General features: G+C 38.1%; 1 protein-coding gene across 10 annotated transcripts in view; it reads right to left on the bottom strand.

Moving 5' to 3' along the window:
• SRPK2 (SRSF protein kinase 2) overlaps positions 1–22,369 on the bottom strand; it is a 231,943-nt gene that overhangs the window by 101,497 nt on the left and 108,077 nt on the right. For 4 of the 10 annotated variants that reach the window (XM_087440507.1, XM_087440649.1, XM_087440695.1 and 1 more), the window contains exon 4: positions 9,984–10,028. The exons of the other annotated variants lie outside the window; for them this stretch is intronic. In XM_087440507.1, the coding sequence (XP_087296633.1) occupies positions 9,984–10,028 (45 nt within the window). The remainder of the gene's footprint in view (positions 1–9,983; positions 10,029–22,369) is intronic. 10 annotated transcript variants of the gene reach the window in all.

The raw sequence follows: 22,369 nt of genomic DNA, 5'->3' as shown, positions 1-22,369 counted from the left end.
TTTGAAGATTTTTAAGTAACAGCTCCAACATATAAAGACAAATGTAAAGCAGCAAAGTAAGGTTTCCATTTCACTAGCAGGTGAATCTCCAGCATGTTCCTACAGAAAAACAGTTTATATTTATGGTGTCAGGTGGAACTGTCAACTTGGGGTTTTATCAAATTTCTTTCATGTGGAAAGGAAGACAATAAAGTAATAAAAGAATAAACGCAAAACTGGCTTCCTGAAACCAGTTGCAACTGAAGCAGAAGTTAAAATTACAAGACCTATGAAATGGTGGCATTACTTTAAAACTTCTTGTGGTGTTTGAGAAAGCTAACTCATGAAGAAGAAGAAAGACCAAGATATGAATACAATACCTAACGGTACATCTAAAAGTTCTGTAAACATATATATAAATTGGATCATGGGGCAAAACCAATTCTCTGGAGATTTCAAATATCTCCATTACTATTCAAACAGGTACTTTGTTAGATCTTTGTTCCATTTTTAAAGAGAAAATCACATTTTTAATCAAAACCAAACTAAAAAGAAAATACCCCTCTGTGAACATAAAAACAATAATTACAAAACTTTAGTTTTAGTTCTTTCAAAAACCAAGTTGAAAATGACTAGCATAATCATCTTTCTATAGAAAACTCTGACTTATCATTTAGTTCTCTGTATTTAGCGCCTTTAACCAAATCCAGGTCTTCTGTTTCCCTTCCAGGGAAGAGCACCACCACTGATAAACCTCAGTGAACAAGGAAGCCTGGGGGATAACCTCAGCTTCTGCCCCTAAATCTGATCAGCCCCAACGAATGGATCCGCCTCCTTGATGTCTACAGACCCTCCCTTTTCTACCCTCTCACTGCCCTGCTGTGTTCAGACCACAAACACTCCTCAATTGAATTATTACCACATGTTTCTCTCAGGCTCCGCTCACACAGTTTATGTCCCACACTGTAGTGAAAGTGCTCCTTCAAAAACACAAATCTGATCTTATCATTCCTTTCTTAAATCCTTCCGCCCTGGAGATAAAGCAAAATATTCTTAACATGATAAATACAACTCAGACGATCTGGGCCCTGCTCACTGCTCTAGCCTCATATCAACCCCTCTGCTCTTTTTTTCTCCCTTGTTTATTATAGTATATTCCATTATTTAAAACATACAAAACAAGTATACCCACCTGCAATGTTAACAAATCTTAAGATTTAATCATATTTGCTTCATATCTTTTTAAATTAAGGACTAACTGTATTATAGACAGTTGAAGCCCCCGGTTCTTTTCCCCTCCTTCTACAGGTAACGCTGTCCCTAAATTAAGGTTCATCATTCCTGTGTACATTTTATTCTTTAACTATATAACCTGTACCAATAAACATTATGTCATATCATACTGTATGTGTCATTCTACAATGTTTTTCACTCAATTTATCCATGTTGATAGAGGTAATTCCAGTTCTCATTTTAGCTATCATACAGTATTTCACTGTCTGAATATTGCCCGAATATTGAGCCCTCTTCTCAGTTAATGTATCACTTAATATTATTACAAACAGGCTAAAATTTTCACACTCATCTCCTTGTACATGTGTACAAGGATTTCTCAAAGGCAGTCTGTCAAGCTACACTTAGCAACTCATGAAATCAGTGTACTGCATCACAGAATATTTTTTATAAATGGAATAAAGCAGAAAATATCTAAGTGCATTTCATGTAGTAAGAGTACCGCTTCTTTAAACATATTCCAGTTATACACGGATAGATCTGTGTATGCACTGGGTCACAACAGAAAATATGGAATCCACTGCTCAAAGGTGTATATCTGGAAGTAAAAACTCAATGAGCAGGCTATGCACATCTTCAACTCTGATACACTGATAATTTAAATAATTACCCACCTGGAATTTTTCTTTCAAGTGTGAAGTAGAGCCCTAGTATTAATTTATTCCATATGGATAACAAATTTCCCAGTAATTATGTGTTAGATCAGATGATCAAGTTACACAAATACACTGAATTTACAGACTATTTCAGAAGAAATGACTTCCACACAGTATTAAATCATCCCATCCTCTCTATTTTATATTCAAGAGTGCTTTTATGTCTTCAGTAATATTTTGCCATTTTCTCCACAAAGGCCATGCTTAGCTTTTGTTAGAGTTATTTCTAGGAATTCAGAATCTCTATCCTTTACTTAAAAAAGATTTTAACACACTCTAACTACCCAGTGAACACAACCTTCAGTTATCATTTGGTTAATGTTGGCTCAAGTTTCAGTCTGCCACCATCTTCCATTTTGGAACATTTAGAATTCTAAATTGAACTGCAAACTGTCAGTTGAAATACATCTTGCCGTTATTCCTATTTTATTTCATGAATTTAGTATGTTGAGCTACGATTTAAAGTGAACTAAACATCCTCTCTGGCCCAAAAAAGTTTCCAGTGTTTATTTGCTAAATCAAAGTTAAACTTTTCATGAGGAAAAGCCCTAATCTCAAGACACGTATGAGCTTTAATATTAAAAAAAGGGTGTTAAAATATCAAACCAACCAATTCCTTTTTCTTTCTGAAGCTTTCATGATCACGTTCATAAAAGTTAAATTCACCTAGAACATTGCCACCTTCCAAAAACCATCAATAAAATCTGGCTTGCTGCTTTTGTGCGTGTAAATACAGTGGATGATCGATTTTTTTTAACACTAGTACCTAGTCCCTCTCCATTTGCACTGGAGAGTCACTGCTGCTACTAACACTGGAGCAGGCTACAAAGAGCTGTGAACCAGCTGTTAGGATCATCTGCCCCAGTAACTTTCTACTGAAGACTCATACTTGAACCCACGAGTTGTTCCCATCTGTGTCATGTCCTGAAGGAAGCGTGGCAGGGCTTCCCAATCATCTGCCAGCCTCTCACAGATGACGGTCACCATACTCCCCCAAAGCCACTCTTAAGTATGACACATAGCTGTATTTTCACTCAGTACACCTCAAACCTTCTAAATTTGGTGAAAATCTGCCCCGCCATTTTTTACATTGTAATTACAGATACAGAGGCAGACATTTAATTTTATTTATAAACTTTAATAGGCTTTGTCTAGAAAACAAGCGCTCTTAAGACTGTGGAGAAAAGAAAAAAGAAATTCAGTAAAAATATTTATCAAAACTGTATTGTACTTAATTCTTATAAAATTTCTTACAACTAAAATCATACTTAAAAAAAAAAGTAACAGTAGGTTAGTGAGGTTCTACACCTGTGCTGTCTAGAACCTGTGTAAGGCAGCTCCTAGCTACATGTGGCTATTTAAATTTAAATTTTAATCAATTAAAAATAAACTAACCTAAAAACTCAGCAGTCAGTCTTCACAGCCACATTTCAAGAGCTCAGCAGCCCCATGTGGGGCGTGGTTCACCCCACAGACAGAACATTTTCATCACCACAGACAGTTCTACTGAGCAACGCTGCTGTAGATCTCAAAGTCGTGAACTGTGTTAATAAAATTTTCTTTACAATATAGCTTGTGGGCCGGCCCTGTGGCTTGGTGGTTAAGTGCGCGCGCTGCGATGCTGGTGGCCCGGGTTCGGATCCCGGGTGCGCATCGAGGCACCACTTCTCCGTTCATCCTGGGGCCGAGTCCCACATGCAGCAACTAGAAGGATGTGCAGCTACGACACACAACTATCCACTGGGGCTTTGGGGGGAAAAATAAAATAAATAAAATCTTTAAAAAAAATAAATAAATAAAATAAAATATAGCTTGTAAAAATATATATATATAGCTTTTTATTACCAAGTACAAATTTCTGTTGAGTCTCAGAATTTGAAGATCTCCAAAATATGTTAATAATTGTGCCAAAACATTAAATCTATTTTCAATAAAATAAATATAAAATCATATTTGCCTCTGAAGCATTTAGGGAATTACCATATTTATATATTTCCTAGTATACAAAATAGGAGAAAATTTTTCTTGCTTGATTTTTAAAAAACCATTGAAATGTGTTCAAGGAAGAAACAAAATTCATGTTTTAAAAAGATCCATGTCACCAACAGCAAAGATCTCCCCCTTAACAAGAAAGTCTTCCCCTCACCCCACCCAGTTTAGGGTTAAATAAAAAAAATACACTGATCGGGATATAAGGGTAAGAGAGCAGTGATTTCTTTCATCTGCGCTCAGGAGTAAATCATTTCTCATCTCTGGCTTCCTCTACCCTTCTGTGTTAGATTACTGGAAACACCTCAGCAGTGAGAAATGGGACTGTTAACTGCTGCCTGGTCTTTTTCCCCTAGAATCAAAGGCACGTAACTCCCAAACCCAATAACTGAAAGCAAATAAAGGATTCTACCACTCAGTAATAAAAAAGGGAAATGACTCAATTTAAAATTGAGCAAAGGGTCTTAACAGACATTTCTCCAAAGACGATACACAAATGGTCAATAAGCACATGATGATAAGTAATGATGCTCAATGTCATTAGCCATCAGAGACATAAAAATAAAAGCCACAATGAAATACCACTTCACACTCAATAGGATGTCTATAATAAAAACTATAGTTAATAACAAGTGGTGGCAAGGATGGGGAGAAATTGGAAATCTCTTATACTGCAGGTGGGAAGGTAAAAGGGCACAGTCGCTTTGGAAAACAGCCTGGCAGTTTCTATAAAAGGTTAAACATACAAGTTACCATATAACCCAGCAATTTCACTTCTAAGTATATACTAACAGAAATGAAAACATACGTTCACTCCAATATTTGCACATTTATCTTCATTTATTTATTTATTTTGTGAGGAAGATCAGCCCTGAGCTAATATCCACGCTAATCCTCCTCTTTTTGCTGAGGAAGACTGACTCTGAGCTAACATCTATTGCCAATCCTCCTCCTTTATTTCCCCAAAGCCCCAGTGGATAGTTGTATGTCATAGCTGCACACCCTTTTAGTTGCTGTATGTGGGACACGGCCTCAGCATGGCCGCAGAAGCGGTGCGTCGGTGCACGCCCGGGATCCAAACCCGGGCCGCCAGTAGCAGAGCACACGCACTTAACCACTAAGCCACAGGGCCGGCCCGCACATGCGTCTTCATATACCAGCATTATCTGAAATAGCCAAAAAGTGGAAACAACCCAAATGCCCATCAACTGATGAATGGATAAACAAACTGTAGTATATGTATACAATAGGAGTATTACTTAGCAATAAAAAAGAATGGAGTACTGATATATGCTACAATCTGGATGCACCTTGAAAACATTATGGTAAATCAAAGAAGCCCACAACCAAAGACAACATATTGTATGGTTCCATTTTTACAAAATGTCCAAAATGGGCAAATTCATAGAGAAAAAGCAGATTAGTGGTTGCCAAGCCTGGGGGACTGATGGGAAATGGGAAATGACTGCTAAAGGGTACAGGATTTCTTTTTGGGGTAATGAAAATGTTCTAAAATGGACTGTAGAGATGGTTACACAACTCTGTGAATATACCAAACCACTGACTTGTACTCTAAATGGGTGAACTATATGCTATGTGAATTATATCTCATTGAAGTTATGCACATACATGTTTAAGTAAAACTAAAATGCACAGCTCATCAATTTCCTATTAAGCTTGCATTGTTCCCCTTAGGCTTAGTAAGGGGAGAGATGGGGCTACCAGCCAAATCAAGTGAGTCAAACAATGAGCCAGAGAGCTGTGACAAAATCAAGAAGGATCTGAGCCCAGGATTTGACTGGGCATTATCCCAACGCTTGACTGTCAGGGGACAAGAGGCTTCTGTCTCCCAATATCCATGTCCCTGAGTTTGAAGATGATCCCCCAGAGTAAAGCACCCCTGTTATTTTACAACCTTATCCAGGGACATTGCAAGGTACAAAGACATCAAGTATACAGAGAATAGTTAAAGCACTGATACGCAATCAACAACTACAACGTGAGTTTGAGCTTTACTGGTTGAATGAACGTTAGAGATGTACAGTCCTTCCTTTTCTGTTTTTCCTCCCGTGTTCTCCAAGTTCATACCTTGGCTTCAAAGATAAAAAAGTTTTTCAGAAACACTTGGTTATGAATTTGGAAGAATTCTGACTCACTCTCAGATTCCTCAACACCCTCAAAGGTCCTATGGTCCCCTCCCAATGTTTAAAAATTCTTATCTTTCAACAATGCAACTATTCCTATTCTTACAACTTCAAAAGCCAAATTAACTGTGCCTCAAAATCCAAAATTCTTTTCACAACTCAGCACCCATTACACATCACAGATGTTCTTCACTTCCCACTCAGATTTACTGTACTGCACACCCTCAGGGGTCCTCAAGAAATTCACCTATCGGGCCAGCCCCATGGCTCAGCGGTTAAGTGGGCGCGCTCCGCTGCTGGCGGCCCAGGTTCGGATCCCGGGCGTGCACCAATGCACTGCTTCTCCGGCCATGCTGAGGCCGCGTCCCACATACAGCAACTAGAAGGACCTGCAGCTATGACATACAACTATCTACTGGGGCTTTGGGGGAAAAATAAATAAATAAACAAAATTAAAAAAAAAAAAGAAATTCACCTATTTATTTATTACTAAATTCACAGACATCTGCAAGGAAAAAAAACATGTTCATCTATTTCTCCACTTCCTATTCCAGGCAGGTACCAGAAAGAACATGAACTCCTGAGGCCCAACCACCAGTATAAAAAAATAACAAAAGTTATTTTATTATAGGATAAAGGATAGTCTTGTTTACGGATAGCCTCTTCAACAAACGGTCTTGGGAAAACTGGATCTCCACATGCAAAAGAATGAAATTGGACCCTTATATTACATCGTACACAAAAATCAACTCAAAATGGATTAAAGATTTAAACGTAAGACATGAAACTATAAAACTCCTAGAAGAAAATATAAGGGAAAAGTTTCATAACATTGGTCTTGGCAATGATTTCATGGATATGACACCCAAAGCTCAGGTAATAAAAGCAAAAAGAGAGAAGTGGGATTACAGCAAACTAAAAAGCTTCTACACAGGAAAGAAAATAATTTTTTAAAAAAATATATTAAACGTAATAATAACAATTGAGATTAAATGAATGCTAGATGCTGTCCTAAGCACTTTATATATTTCACTCATTCCATCCTCCTTACAACTCTATAATGGATATTATTATTACTCATTTTACAGAACAGAAAACTGAGGCCTATTTGATCTAAGCCTGGTAACTCGGGGAGCCGTAATCATATCAAGGAAAAGAATGAAGGAAAAGTCCAACAAGAGTGTGTAACAAGCCTTAAGTTACAATTAATTCTACCTACCCCAACCTCCCACCCACCTTTCCTTTGAACTCATTTTTACACCCTTACACCTCATTTGCTACCAAAACACACACACACACACACACACACACACACACACACACACACCCACACACACACACACACACCCATATGCCAAAGACCACAGAAACTCCTTTTGCTAGTTAAAGGAAAATTGGTATCTAGAACCTTTATTGCCACTAATTGAACCAGTAACTCTCAACAGCAGTTTGGTTGGTTGGTTGGTTATTTTATTTATTTATTTTTTTGGTGAGGCAGATTGGCCCTGAGCTAACATCTGTTGCCAATCCTACTCTTTTGGCTGAGGAAGACTGGCCCTGGGCTAACATCCGTGCCCATCTTCCTCTACTTTATATGCGGGATGCCTGCCTTCCACAGCATGGCTTGACAAGAGGTGCACTGGGCCGCACCCGGGATCTGAGCCTGCAAACCCCGGGCTGCCAAAGTGGAGCGTGCAAACTTAACCACTGTGCCACCAGGCTGGCCCCCTCAACGGTAGTTTTTAAGTACAGAATATATCAAGGAAAAATATTTTAGATTTTAATGTATTTATTCTGTCACAGTTCTTCTGTCAATGAGGTAAAACATATCAAAGGCACTAAAAATACAGTGCAATTTCCTCTTCCATGCTGTGCATTTGGTGGGGGAGATGAGGTAAGAATTAAGTGAGTAACTATGGCATACTTTACTGTACTCAATTATACAGAAAATGCAATGCATGCACAAATACAAAACAGTTCTGAGAGACCAAAGAAATATTTTTTTCTTTTCTTTTATTTCTAAAAATATTATTAATAAAACGGAAAAAAAAGACAAAGTACAGCAAATATCTCACAACTACCTTGACCCTCAGAGAAACAGGAGAGGAGGGAGTAACCGACAAGGGTAAATCTCTATATCCACAAGCTATTTTTAATCTGCTGTTTTTAAAAAGGTTTTAATAACAAAAACAACTAATGGTAACCAAAGCCAATATCCTAAGTTGATGTGGGAGAAGTGATACAAAGAAATGGATAAAGCTCACTGCACGTGGAAAATTAACTAGTTGTTACTGGTAAAGTTTAGTGCCTGGATTTAGATCTTTTGAATAATATCTAGAAAATTTCCATCTGAGGCTGCAAAGCACATCAACTTTCTGAAAATATCTATCCTCAAAAATGTTTTGAACAGAAATTTCTGACATTCCAGTATCTGGATACTAAAGGAAATATGAAAGCTGCAGTAAAGGTCTTTAGATGTATAACAATGTGCCCAAAGTAAAGATGTAGAAATGATGCCAAAACATCTTTTTATTTTTTTACTTTGGAGTTCAAACTAATATATACAGTCATATATCATCTTTATATAGAAATATTGTAGTTTGTATAAAAATATTTTTGTTTCTGCTGCATTAACTGTAACTACTGCTCACAAAAGTAGCAGTCTCTCTATTGCTTTTCCACTGTGGAATTGAAGCTGGAATGACACCCGTCCACCAACAGTTGTTTAAAAAGCTGGTACCCAAGGGGCCGGCCCGGTGGCGCAAGCGGTTGGGTGTGCGCGCTCCGCTGCGGCGGCCCGGGGTTCGCTGGTTCGGATCCCGGGCGCGCACCGATGCACTGCTTTGGCGAGCCATGCTGTGGCGGCGACCCATATAAAGTGGAGGAGGATGGGCACGGATGTTAGCCCAGGGCCGTCTTCCTTGGTAAAAAAAGAGGAGGATTGGCGGATGTTAGCACAGGGCTGATCTCCTCACAAAAAAATAATAATAATAAAAAAAATAAATAAATAAATAAATAAATAAAAAGCTGGTACCCAAGACAGGAAGAAAACTGCGGTGAGTTTGGCTCAACAAAGCAAGCATATAAAAACACCCCAAAATTTGAAGGAACCCTGTTGCTTTAAGTGGCCATCCTTTTTGTACTAACATACAAAAATCTAGACATCGAGATATCCCATCATTATGTCAAACATATAGCCTTAATCTTTGCTATGACAGAGATATTTCTCTCTCTCCCTCTCATCTCACGCTCCCCCCACAGACGGAGAGGGAGCACAGCAGAAAATTCTAGAGTCAGGTTCCATGACCACAGAATAGGAATAAGTCCTGCTTAGATTAAACTACAGCACCGAAGCTAGGAGCTGAGAAATGTCAAGCAACCACATAAAGAGCAAAAACATTTGAGTATACTATCAACTAAGAGTGGTAACAGAAGAAGCAAAGCAGAGTCACTGTCCCAGGGATCTAGTCCAGGAACCACAGCAAAAACTGCACAACAGCTTTTCACTTAATGACTAAGCGGTTCTGATGAAAATGATGAGGACCTAGTGATCAAGGAAGGTTTTGAGGGCTTGTGGGATTAAACTGGGTCCTGACATATAGGTAGAATCCAGGCAGGAGTAGGGAGGACATTTTGTAAAAGAGCCTCAGTCCCCCTTCTAGCCTTAAAACACTAAAGCAACAATGAACATGGTAGCCGGCTGGACACTGTGGTGCTCGGTCTGAGGACAAGAGTGACGAAAACCACAGAATCCTTTAATAAAAGACAAAGATACTAAGATGTGCCTTGAAGGATGTGTAAGACTCTGACAGAGATGGAGGCTGGAGCGCTTCCGGCAAAGGGAGCAGTAACTCGAGCAGAGGCCAACGGCAGCGCTCCAGGTGGGCAGCAGCATGGCATCCCTGGGACAGAACAAACTCACCTGCCAAGATGGTGGAGACGGATGCTGGAGACCATCACTGCCAGGCTGTGAAATCGGTAGAGAAGAGAGTAAGCAGCAAATGGAGAATAGGGAAATGACAAAACTACGTGTGCTTTAGGATTCCTCTGGCACGCTTAAGCAACATGAATGGAGAAACAGAGGACTCTAAAAAGATTTACCCAGAGAGTGGATTTATTTTCCTATAAAAGGCATGTATACCAATGAGATGCCCTTGATTTATCTTTCACATCTGGTCCAGTTTTTAACAACAACCATACACACAGATAAAGGTGTATGGAAATGGGCACTCATATGCTGCTGATAAAAGTAAACTGCTAAAATAACTGGGCAATATGTATCAAAAACCTTTAAAATTGTCCTGTCTTGTAATCTTTCCTTAGGAACTTATCCATGGAAAACAATCCAAACATTTCTCAGCTAAAAAAAGTATGCAATGATGATCAAGAATCATTGTTTATAGTAGCAAACATATTATAGGACCCTATGAATCTAATATTCTTGAATTCATTAAAAAACAATATTTATTTTTAAAATGAAGTTCACAAAGAGTTTGTAGTACAACACTAAAGCAAAAATGGCAATATAAAAAATTGCATTTAGGGGCTGGCCTCATGGTGTAGTGGTTGAGTTCAGCACACTCTGCTTCAGCGGCCCTAGTTGGTGGGTTCAGATCCCAGGTGCACACCTACACCATTCGTCAGCCATGCTGTGGCAGCAACCCACATACAAAATAGAGGAAGACTGGCACAGATGTTAGCTCAGGGTGAATCTTCCTCAACAACAACAACAAAAAAAAGTGCATTTAGAAGATTGTTATTATTCAAACACTTGTACTCTTAAGTCTCTGAACTGACGAGGTTGCAAAGGAAGTAAATAACACAAAAATATTCACAAATGAACTGACCAGTCATGAAATTAGATCCTATTCAAGTACCTCTCCCTAATTAAAAAAAAAATAAGGGGCCAGCCCAGCAGCGCAGGCGGTTGGGTGTGCACGCTCCGCTACGGCGGCCCAGGGTTCGTGGGTTTGGATCCCGGGTGCACACTGACGCACCGCTTGTCGGGCCATGCTGTGGCGGCGTCCCATGTAAGGTAGAGGAGGATGGGCATGGATGTTGGTCCAGGGCCAGTCTTCTTCAGCAAAAAAAGAGGAGGATTGGCAGATGTTAGCTCAGGGCCGATCTTCCTCACAAAAAAATAAATAAGACATAGATCTGTTCAATGGAATCACTGATCAATTAATTAGTTACTTGATCAATTAATTAGTTACTTGTTATTATATATATAATATATAACTTGATAGCTACTTGTTATTATATATATAATATATAACTTGTTAGTTATTTGTTACTATATATATAATATATAACTTGTTAGTTACTTGTTATTTGTTACTCTTGTGCTGAAACTGAGCATTTGACGATGGAATGCAGATACAATTCAATAAAACTGAACATATGCAACATTTCACGGTGACAGCAAAACAGACGTTGACTTTAGTAACAGACCAAGCTACTGACAAACAGGAACCTAGTGGACCAACTAACACCCGGAAAAGATAAGACCAACAAAGATAAGGCTCTTTAAAAGAGAATTTGTATATAAAAGAACCAGGAGGGATCACTGGAAAAAGAGATGCAGCTCTCAACTACTTTCACAAAATAAAGCCCTCCTAAGAATGTCTGTAAAATTCAAATATGAAGTGAAAAACATATTTTGGGGGAGAAAATATTACACCAGAAACAACACTTGAATCATTCTTTGTTCATTCTATGAACTGGCTTACAGATGCAACAATGATAAACTTTAAGTATAAGATAAAATTAATTTAATTTATAACTACTGTCATACTAAGATAAGGCCCAGTGAAACCTTTTCCACTATTTATGTGAAACTTAGATCCCTATTTAAAATATTCACATTAAGAAAACTTTTCCTATTCCAGTTATAATCAGGTAAATAAGACTGTATTTTAGTAAACTCAGTTATGTAAGAATAAAAAATGGACAAGAAAAAGACTGCAAAGATGTATACCAGTAGTTGCCACTGGAATGTGAGACCTTGGGTAATTTTTTTTTAAAGGGATATAACTAACCAAATACTGTTTGAAACAAAGCAAATACAGTAGTTAGTAAATAAGATTTTGAAACATATGCTAATATTTCATCTATGGATTACTATTGCTTTTTGATCTATCCATAGAAAAAAGGGTCTAAATTAGAGAAAATCCCTCTATCTCATTTAAGAAACATATCCTGGGTCCCTATGATGTGCTGAAGACAAAACTGAATAATAAGCATTTACTCATGCTTACTATGTACCACTTCATTCAATACTTACTATAATCCAACAAACTAATTATTGTATTCAATTTCTAGGGATTGAGTAAGATTAAGTAACTTTCCCCAGGTTATAAAACTAAATAGTGGATAAGCCATCCTTCAAACCAAGGCTGTCTACAAAGCCCATGCTCCCTACACTTAGCTCTGCATTACCCTAAAGAGACAGCCTTCAAATAACTTACACAGGAAGAGAAGAAATAAAGAAGCAAACAGCATGAAAGCAATGAAGATAAGTAGTAGTGTGCACCAGATGCTATAGGAGGCAAAAAAAAAAAAAAAAGAAAAAAAAGGTACTCTTAACCTCGGGCTGGGAAAGAAAAAGGGCCTAGTAGACATGGAGAGAAGATGGTTAACAGTTTCAAAGAACACAAGGAGGAGAAAGAGGAGGCAGACCATTCCAGGCAGAGACAATAACGTAGTTTTTCGGAAACTACAAATATTATTTGGCAACTGTTCCCTCAAAATTTTTGGTGAATTTTAGGTACAGAAATGAAACAAATGCTTACTTATAATATTTAATTGTTACTTTAAGTATATATATTTAAATTCACATGTTATAGAATATTATTTTCAAAGATTGTTTTTCACACTCTCATGAAGCAAGTTTACTCAGGTGCTTCACATGTATCATTGTCATCACCGTACTCATCAGTAAAGCCACTTCTTCAGTCTCAAGTCAGCATTCCAGAAGACAGCATCTTCATTTCTAAGTTGTTTGAGATAAAACTACTGTTGTTATTTAAGTATGTATGATACTGCCACTGGAACTGCTATCCAAATCAGAAATAACTATGCATTCGGGGCAGTTAGTTCTTCCATTTGGTTTTACACACACTGACTCACACTCTCACGATGTCCACATCACAATCACTTATTGTTTGCTTTTTTACGTGATCTTTAAACGGCGTTAGAAAGACAGTCAACAGTTGCAACTGTGAAGAATAATTACGAAATTGGTGTGAAAATGCTTTTGCCTTTTTGACCACTTCCACTAGTGAATCCTAAAAATATCTGGAACTAAGCACTGATAGAAATCATTTCCATTTGTAATATGTCATCACAAAGAATTCTTTGCTATTCAAAATAAAGTTGCGATAGTTCCCGTACTATGAGAGGTGCTGTGCAGTGCTCTTCTCCAGGGAATAACGTCTTGGGGAAGAGAGTACTCACCTTACACTCCAGCAGTCACAGTACTTCTATGTTAGCTTCTATATGCACATTAGAGGAAGGAAGAAAAAGAAACTTAAAATAGGTTTGACCTAGATCAGTGGTTCTTAAACTTTGGCATATATCAGAATCTCCTGAAGAGCTTGTTAAAACACAGATTCCTGGGATCTATCCCTAAGTTCCTGATTCTGTAGGAATAGGGCAGAGCCTGAGAATCGCATTTCTAACAAGTGCTCCAGCGATGTCAACATTGTAGGACCAGACACCGCACCCGAATCCAGATGACGCTAGATCTTGTGCATCATGGTAAGGGTTTACATTTTATCCTTAGGCCATGGACAGTCATCGAGGAATTTCAAGGAGGTTTTTGAAATGATGTTACAAGATTTGTGGTTTTCAGACTACCACTCTGACAGCAATACGCAGAGTGGAGCTTTCACATAAAACATTTCATTTATTTTAATATGTATGTTTTTCACATTTATAATTTCTGATAGTAAGATGCATTTTGCCATCAACATTGTATCTTAGTTTAACAGGCAGTGAATTTTCTTTCTTAGTGGTACATAAAATAATGGTATTTTAATTTACAGGTGGCTGATTCACTGAAAAACAATATTACTTCTTCTCCTACAGCGGTGCTGTAAGAGGGAAAGCAGGTTTTATTCCCAGTTTACAGATGAGGACACAGATTTTAGGACAATAAAAGAGACTCATTCCAGATCACACAGCTAATCAATTACAGATCCAAGATTAGAACATCCAAAATTTTTGACACATAAACCAAACATCTTTCCCCTAATATAATACTGCTTACAATAATGACCTATAGTTTGCTTGCCAGAGAGAGGGAAAGGAGATGAGGGCAAACCAGTGCACCATAATATAACAACAGGAGACAAGAAAAGACTTTATGGGAACCAAGTGCGAAATATCAAATTTAAGCAATTAAGATGAATTGCTTCAAGATTTTTATTAAGAAACTATAAATAAATGAAAACAGCCAAATGAACCACCTCCACAAATGTAGAGACAGAATCAGCACAGCAGTTTGGGAACACTGTTTCACAGATGCTGAAGATGCAGAATATGACATAATGTCTCTAAAGAGACAGACTCTGGTTTGAGGATTCACTTTAAATTACAGTAGGTGATGCCATGAAGTCAGGTTTGTGCCAAGACGGGCCCTGAGCCTGGAGAGCTGCCAGAACACCAGGCACCACCAGCTTCCTGAGAAACTACCAGAAACCCAAGACATTTCAGCAGCAAACAAAAACGACTCTCGAAAACCCACAAACTTTATGCTTTTGATAAAATTTGGTTTGGAAAGGTGTGACTTTCTGAAATACCATTCTGTGGGCTGCCAAAACGGTTTTTTAATTCTAAAACTTAAAGGAAAAAATTAGAATAGAAAATCTAACAAATATTGTTTGTCATAACATCCTACATATTCCCACTCCCTACTTCAAGTCTATTAATAAAAGATCCACTAAATTATGCTATCTACCCAACACATTCTGAAAGGCATACTCACGCCTTTACTTGGATCTATTAAATGTTCTAATTTCTAGGAGAGGAATTTGCAAATATTGTTCCTCATCAAACAGATCTTCCTTACTAAAACAGTGGAAAGTTCAGAGGAGTGAACCGTCTAAGCTGATAATTCTTCCGGAGCCCAGCAAGTCTTCACCTCAGAAAAGAACTCTAAATACTACCTAAATCTCACAATCAACTTCTGACTAGAAAAATGCAAAACAGACTTAAAAGAAGCCACAAAGCTTTTGCTGTAACAATCATGTACGTTTAAAAACTTGAATACCTAGATTCTAATAAGCTGAGAGCTGTCACACAGATGGTGTCTACCACCAGACACTCGGGTGCTCTATTAAAGCCACAAGCCAAACTTGAAGAATCTAAGGAAGCAAGTCCAGAGAAGTTAACACATGATATTTTTATTTTTCCTGCTTGGTTTTAGGTTCATTATAAACATTTAAATCTTGGACTGATTTAGGAGAAAGCATTTAAATGTTCATAAACAGCCAATAACAGCAGCAGTACATTCTGACAATTAAAGCACCTAAAAAAGCTACAGTATTATTAAGTTTGACACAACTCATGAGCAAAATAACCCAGAGTTAAAGGCAAGGCATATAACTAAATCAACCTCTCTGTCAAAATTAACTATTCTGTACTCCCCCAACCAGACAAATGACAAGAGGCTCTAAGTAAGGGCTGAATCATGCAGGGCAAACAACAGCAAAGCAACTACTTGGGACTCCAACCAGGGGTAATTAACAATCATTTTGAAGTCAAAGCGTATTCCCTTTAAAGACACTGCTTGCCTCATTGAAATTCCTAATAGATAGATATCAAGAAACTAGACTATTATTATTATTATTATTATTACTCTCATCCATCAGGTGTAAACAGATGTAAGAAAAGTTCAGACAGGAGTCAGTAGAAAGCACTGCCTCCCACTCCTGGAGCAGGAGATGTGGTCTGTCCCTGCTCCCTGGAGGCCCAGGCATAAGCCCTGTGCCTGGAACACTCTCACTCTGAAGGAGTCACTCAAGGTCACAGGTAGCAAAATCATGGTGGGAGGGGTCCAGCTACAGCAGTAGGGCATGTCCAGTAGCCATGAAGTCACAAGACGATCCAGCAAAATGACAGTGGCTGCTGCTTCTCCAACTGTTCCCCAGTTTTTCTGTTGCCCATTAGCTACTTCAATATTTCCAATAAACCGCATTTCTAGTAAAAATAGCCAAAGTCAGTTTGTATTGCTTGGAATGCAGAAGCCTGATTGATAGGCTTCACCATTACACAGTCTCCATTTTATTTTTGTTAAAATTAAACAGTTTTTGAAAACTTGTGTAGTTGTTTTGTTTTGGTTTTAATAACAAAATCATTTGGTTTAGTAGAAGGTTAGCAAGTAGAGAGAAGTACAATGAAGAAAGTAACATCATTTCTAATCCCACCACCTAGACAGTAACAACCATAACCATTCTGGAGCACACCTTTCCAAGCTTTTTGCCCAAAGAGACATTTTGACCCCAGAGAAGAAAGCATGGACACAGTAACCACAGTGGAGATCTACTAAGTCATTAAGCCACGTGACCACATAATTCATCACCCAATACGCTTCTCAGAGTAAAAGGGCTTCTTTCCCCTCCTCCCCTTTTAATAAGTCAAGAAAACATATATAAATTGGGGCGATCTCTGGCAAACCCAAGTGTATAAATGCCCTACACATCTGCATAGTTCAGCCTACTGATTAGGATTCCCTACTTTGGAAATAGTCCTGTTCATCAGAAGAGGCTATAAATTACAAATCCTTCTTACCTAGCATGATTTATTTTTATCAGTTGGTAAAAAGGAGAACAAGAAGATAAACCTTTCTAAGTCCTAACCAATCCAAAATTTTAATGAAAACTAATATAATTAGCATCAAAAAGTACAAAATACAGATATCACCCCTTCCTTCTTCAGTCAGAAAAAATTTGATACAATTTGTCTTTGCACAGGAAGTCATTCAACAAAAAACATATCGTGAACAAAGGACTTTTTCTCTGAGTTATCAAGGCACCACTGAAGCAGTACATCCAGTTCTTCACACCCACAATAATACATCTTTTGGGCTTTTTTCCCCTATAAGTGGGTCAGAGCCCTTAAGAAGGCTGAAGGGGGAAAACAGCCTGAACATCAAAATATATTGTTTCAAACATACTCCTAGGAACTGACAAGATGTGATGGGATGAGAGTGAAAAATAAAGACACGATTAATAAAATCTAGTTTGACACAACCAGATGCAGGAGTAGCACTCTACAGTATAAAGCAACAACAGAAAAACTACTGAGGTACGGAAAATCAGAGTACGGACAGATTTAATTACAACGATACACGGTTGATAAGAACAAGAAAGCCAGAGGCCCCTGAGCTTAATTTTCTCTCTGCCTTTAAACCAGGACCTCATTTTGTAGCAGCTTCACTTTTGGCTTTTTGCCTTAGTCAGCAACGGTCCTTCCTACTGGCTATTTCCCACCTCGCATCTCAAGGCAGAAGAGGAACCCTCTCCCATTCCCCATGTCCACTCTACTACAGCAGAACAAGTTCAATCTCTAGATTAAATATATTGGGCACAGCCTAAAAGGTCAAAAGTAAATTTTCTGTAAACTTATTTTTATCCCTTTTTGGAGAGATAGTGAAATAATCACATTTTATCTGGAAGCAGTATGGTATGAACATACTTTAAAACATTTCTTTAAACTGAGTCCCAAGAATATAGACAAGGTAGAAAGACCACATGAGGCCCATACATTACGCCTGGTTTATAAAGTTCTCTACATATAAATCCTGGACAGAAATTACAAATAGGCAGGGACAAAGGGAGAGAGGAAGGGAAAAAAATTTTTTTAACTTAAAAGCCTAAAAATAGACTGCAGTTTCAGAAAGTACAGGGTGAACTAACAGTGGACCTTTGAACCTCACTTGTTTCTAAAAATGGAAAGATTTCTGGGCAATGAGAAAGAATACTGCTTTAAAACGGCAATTTTTAAAATATATTTTTTCCCATATGCTGTATTTTAAATATGCTCTTGATTTATTGTAGGCCTTTAATTACCACAATGAAAATACTTACCTGATATTTACGAAAATGTTTTTATTTACTGACTATTTTTTTACCAGATATATTTATTTACCGAATATTTACCTTAGAGTTTAAGATGCTTAATTAAAGTAACCTTTGGCGCTACTGCAGTTGACAGTCTGCAATGCTTTATTATCATTTTGTGGGTTTGCCTTAAAGAATATTCAAGAACCATTTTGCCAAATTGCAGGCAAGAGTTTAAAGGCAAAAAGATGCAAGGACTCTAAGTGAAAGCACTTTTCAACTTTTTAAAAAGAGATTGTACGGTAAGGAAGGGATGTAAACTTCTTTTTGTAACTTTGCTTCTAAATAACTCTAATTCTGATACCAAATTAGATGGTGACAAATTGAGGTACATAACAGGACTATAGGGCTAAATTTAGATGCTCCTTCTCTGCAGCATCTGCCAGCTCCTAGACCAGATATTGAATGGTTATCTTGCCCTAAACTCTTTATGTACACTATCGCAGTTAAATCTCATGATTACCCAACTGGGGCATTATTATATTTGCTTTATACAGATACAGAAACTGGGGCCCAGCGTAGGTTACCTACTTGCCCAAGGTAAACAAAGCAATTCAGTGACTGAGCTCCTTCAAAAATCTAGCCTGGTTCCAAAGCATGTGATCATTTCTCTATGCCAAGTTCCCTCTCATAGAACAATACCGCCCACCATATCTTGAGCGTCCATTTTATGTACATTATCTCCTTCAATCCTGACAACTGCATGTGAGGTAGGCATTATCATCTTTATTTTAAAGGTTAGGAAAACTAAGACAAAGAAGTTAGCCTGCCAGGATTTAGCTTCTGGTCCATGGTTCCAAAGCCCATTTACTTTTTCCAAAATATTACACTGCTTTCAGTCCTAAAACTCTATGATTCTATCATCACAAGATGATCCCTTCCTTTACAGGGAACAGTGATTCTATGCAGGATGAAGATCAAGTCAGATATGACCTTTTGTTACCACTGCAACTCTCCTCTTCCTCCTTCACATGCCCATCATCATCTCTCCCAGCAGAATGACCAGACAACTTCTCAAGGATTTATATTATTGTCAGTCACTCTCGCTACCACTTCTCTCAAACAGATCACTGGAAAAGCTGAAAGATAGTGGAAGGAAATCTTCCCCCAATAAAAGGTCATCAGAGCCACTGTCAACAGTCTGCCACACTCTGCATGATAACCTGACTCCAAAGCCCTAGGACCAAATCAAGTTTGATATGTTTTTAAGATAAAAAATTAAATATTTCCCACTGTCATTTCCATCTTGTTCCATTATCACCTGGTTGATGAGCGGCAACATTTCTAGGTCTGCTGCTTCATCTGTATGATGAACAACACAATCTCAAATGACCCTTCCATCTTAGAGCTCTAAGTTATCTGATGTACATCCCCCTCTTCCTTTGCCTGCTTGTGAGGAAGAGGCTGGGAATTTATGGGGGGAGGAGTTGTAGATAAAACCCCACAGTAAGTAAAGCAAAGTAGCCATTATTAGGGTCTACTGTATACACAAAGATCTACTCATAGGCACACACACAAGTCCAATCTGAAACAAGTAACAAAAAACAATCTCAAGCTTGTGCTTTGCCAACCCAAAATGGATATCTATTTTTAGCTCCAATCCACTCAAGAGAGGGCCTAGGCTGGTCTGCAGCAGACGAACGAACAGCCAAGTGGGCTTACCAATGAATCTTAAGGTAAGCAAGATCTCCAATCCTTAAGAATAACCTTTGGCTTGACTACAGCTATAAACTGAATGTAGGAACAGAAAGCTACGAAGGCTTAAAGCTTGCCAAGGAAGTAGCATTTCAAATGTATAATTCTACTTTAGTATTTTATTTATTCTGGTAGAAGGTGTGGCGGCCAAGGCTTAAAAAGACTGGACATCTTTATATTCTAATTTTAATTCTCCAAGTCTAGATGAGTCACTTTATAGTTGCTGAACGGGATACAGGAGCAAAGGTGGCAAGATTAAAATTCTAAACAATAAACTTTAGGGCTGTGAACAAAATTGGAAATTTTAATAAACTCTGAATATGAGGAGTCGTCAGCACATAGACGGTACTCAACACCATGGAAACAAATGAGATCATCTTCAGAGAGAATGCAGATCTAGGACAGAGACCCTGAGGGAGGGCCAACATTCAGATAAAGGAGAAACCAACAAAGAAACTGAGATGGATCACTCTTAGTTCTTCATCTTCTATTCCAACTTCTTCACTAACCAAAGAAAGAAACCTTCTGTATTAAGCATATCTATGTATTTCAGAGCCAGATATTTTGAAGACTGAAGACAATCAACTATAATTTTACCAATTTTGATAGGTGGCCGGTTAATGACAGTCATCTCATTTGCCTAGAACCGTCAGGAGAAAAGGAATTGCACAAGAGTGAAATCTGCTGATGAGGACATTTCCAGATAAAGGAAGCTTTTCTCTTTTTACGTGAACGGTTCATAGATCAAACGCCTTCAAGAATCAGGCAGGTAAGTGTACAGGACTAAGATACACATGGTAAATGTGGTCCTGGTTCTCCTAGAGTGGGCCTGAGCCTCCCCTATGGGCATTCAAATTCAGTATTTTGCAAAGAAAAATGGAGAGCCTGGGACTCACAGTACCCTGGGAACTGGCAATCAAAACCACGTCTCCATGGGCTCCTAACTACAGCACAAGGCTGCATGCTAACAGGCTGTTCTTTCATTTAATATCACCGAAGTCTTCCTTCCTGCCATTCACCATTTTTCTCCACAGAAGAAGCGCAAACACATTCTGCTGTAAAAGGAGGCACTTTTTAAACTGACCAGCTCTGTGATTTGGGCTAAGCTATCTCCAATCCATCTGTAAGAGAGAGATAATATTGCTACAAGGACTAACGGAAAGAGTGCTTGAACTCAGAAAAAGGTTCCAGACTCACTGAACATTAGGCATTAATGAAAGATGAAAAGGAGGAGGAGGACGAGACGGGGTAAATGATGATGACCCTTCTTAAGTACATCACTGATCATCAAGGTGCCAATACCGCCTACACAGCTGTAAGAATCATCCAAGGGCTACACATACAAAAAAAAACCTCAACCTTTCATTGGCTTCTTGTTTTATTGTTCAAAGTTTTTAACTACGAACTGAACAAAATACAACAACTTAACAGTGCCTAACAAAATGTATTAAACAGCAACTAAAATGAAGAAGTTTAATTCTTGGTATCTGAACTGACCATACTGATGACCCTTTCTACCATCTCCTGAAAAGGCTGCTACTACTTAAAGGAAGCAGATTCTGTGATCCCAGAGGGTCAGAGTCACATTTAAATTTAAACACTGGTCCTCTTGCCTAAGAAATTGCATAGTTCTCTTCAGACAGAAAAGATTTGGGGTTAAAAACCCATATGTCAAACCAGGATGGGCAAGAAAAGGGTAGAAGATAGCAAAAATGTGAATTGCTCATGTATGCCAGTTATGTTTGTTCCGACTTACGGGCAAGGCTGGCCCTCCTAATCTCTCTGCTTTCTTGATGCTTAAGCATTGAAGTGACTGGAGAAAGACATGAAGAGTACATACTCTTATCAAATGCATGCAGCCTGACTCAGGACACCTTGTTATTCAGACAATGTACTCAGAGGCACAGGGGCTGGAGCTGCAAACCATGGCTTTGGGATTACCTCGACCACTAACTGGTATGTGTCGTTGTTAAATCATAAACTTACTGGCTTTCTTACCCATAAAGTGGGACTAGAACCATCTACACTATACATCTACAAGGATTTTTTATAGAATTAAACTAATAGTGAACAGGAGAATACACTGTAAAACAAAAGGCATTTAAGCTATTTCTTCCATGCTCTGGCAAGAGCAGAGTTAAAAGAACAGTTCTACTATAATTTAAAATAATCATTCTTGGTTTTCTTAAAGAAGAGAAAGGAAACTGGTCAAACCAATTCCTCTGTTCAATGTTCCAAGACTCTAAGTTTCTTAACTTTAAATACTGAAAGTTATTGGTTTACAAGAATCCTATCTGGAACCTTAGATGAATCACTTCACCATTTGGGGCATCAGTTTTCCTCGTGTATAAAACACAAGTGGAGGATAAGCTGCACCTCCAAGTTCCCTTCTTGCTATATGTTTTTATCATTCTATTCTTCTATATATGCCTGATCAAAAGAACTAGTTAAATGCTTATGACTAGATAATAAAAATTCTAACTTAATTTCA

The sequence above is a fragment of the Ceratotherium simum genome, chromosome 1 (genome assembly GCF_057802395.1).
Source record: "Ceratotherium simum simum isolate JZ-2026a chromosome 1, ASM5780239v1, whole genome shotgun sequence".
Lineage (NCBI taxonomy): Eukaryota > Metazoa > Chordata > Mammalia > Perissodactyla > Rhinocerotidae > Ceratotherium > Ceratotherium simum.
The sequence above is the reverse complement of the archived record's forward strand: the minus strand, read 5'-3'. Positions and strand labels throughout refer to the sequence as shown.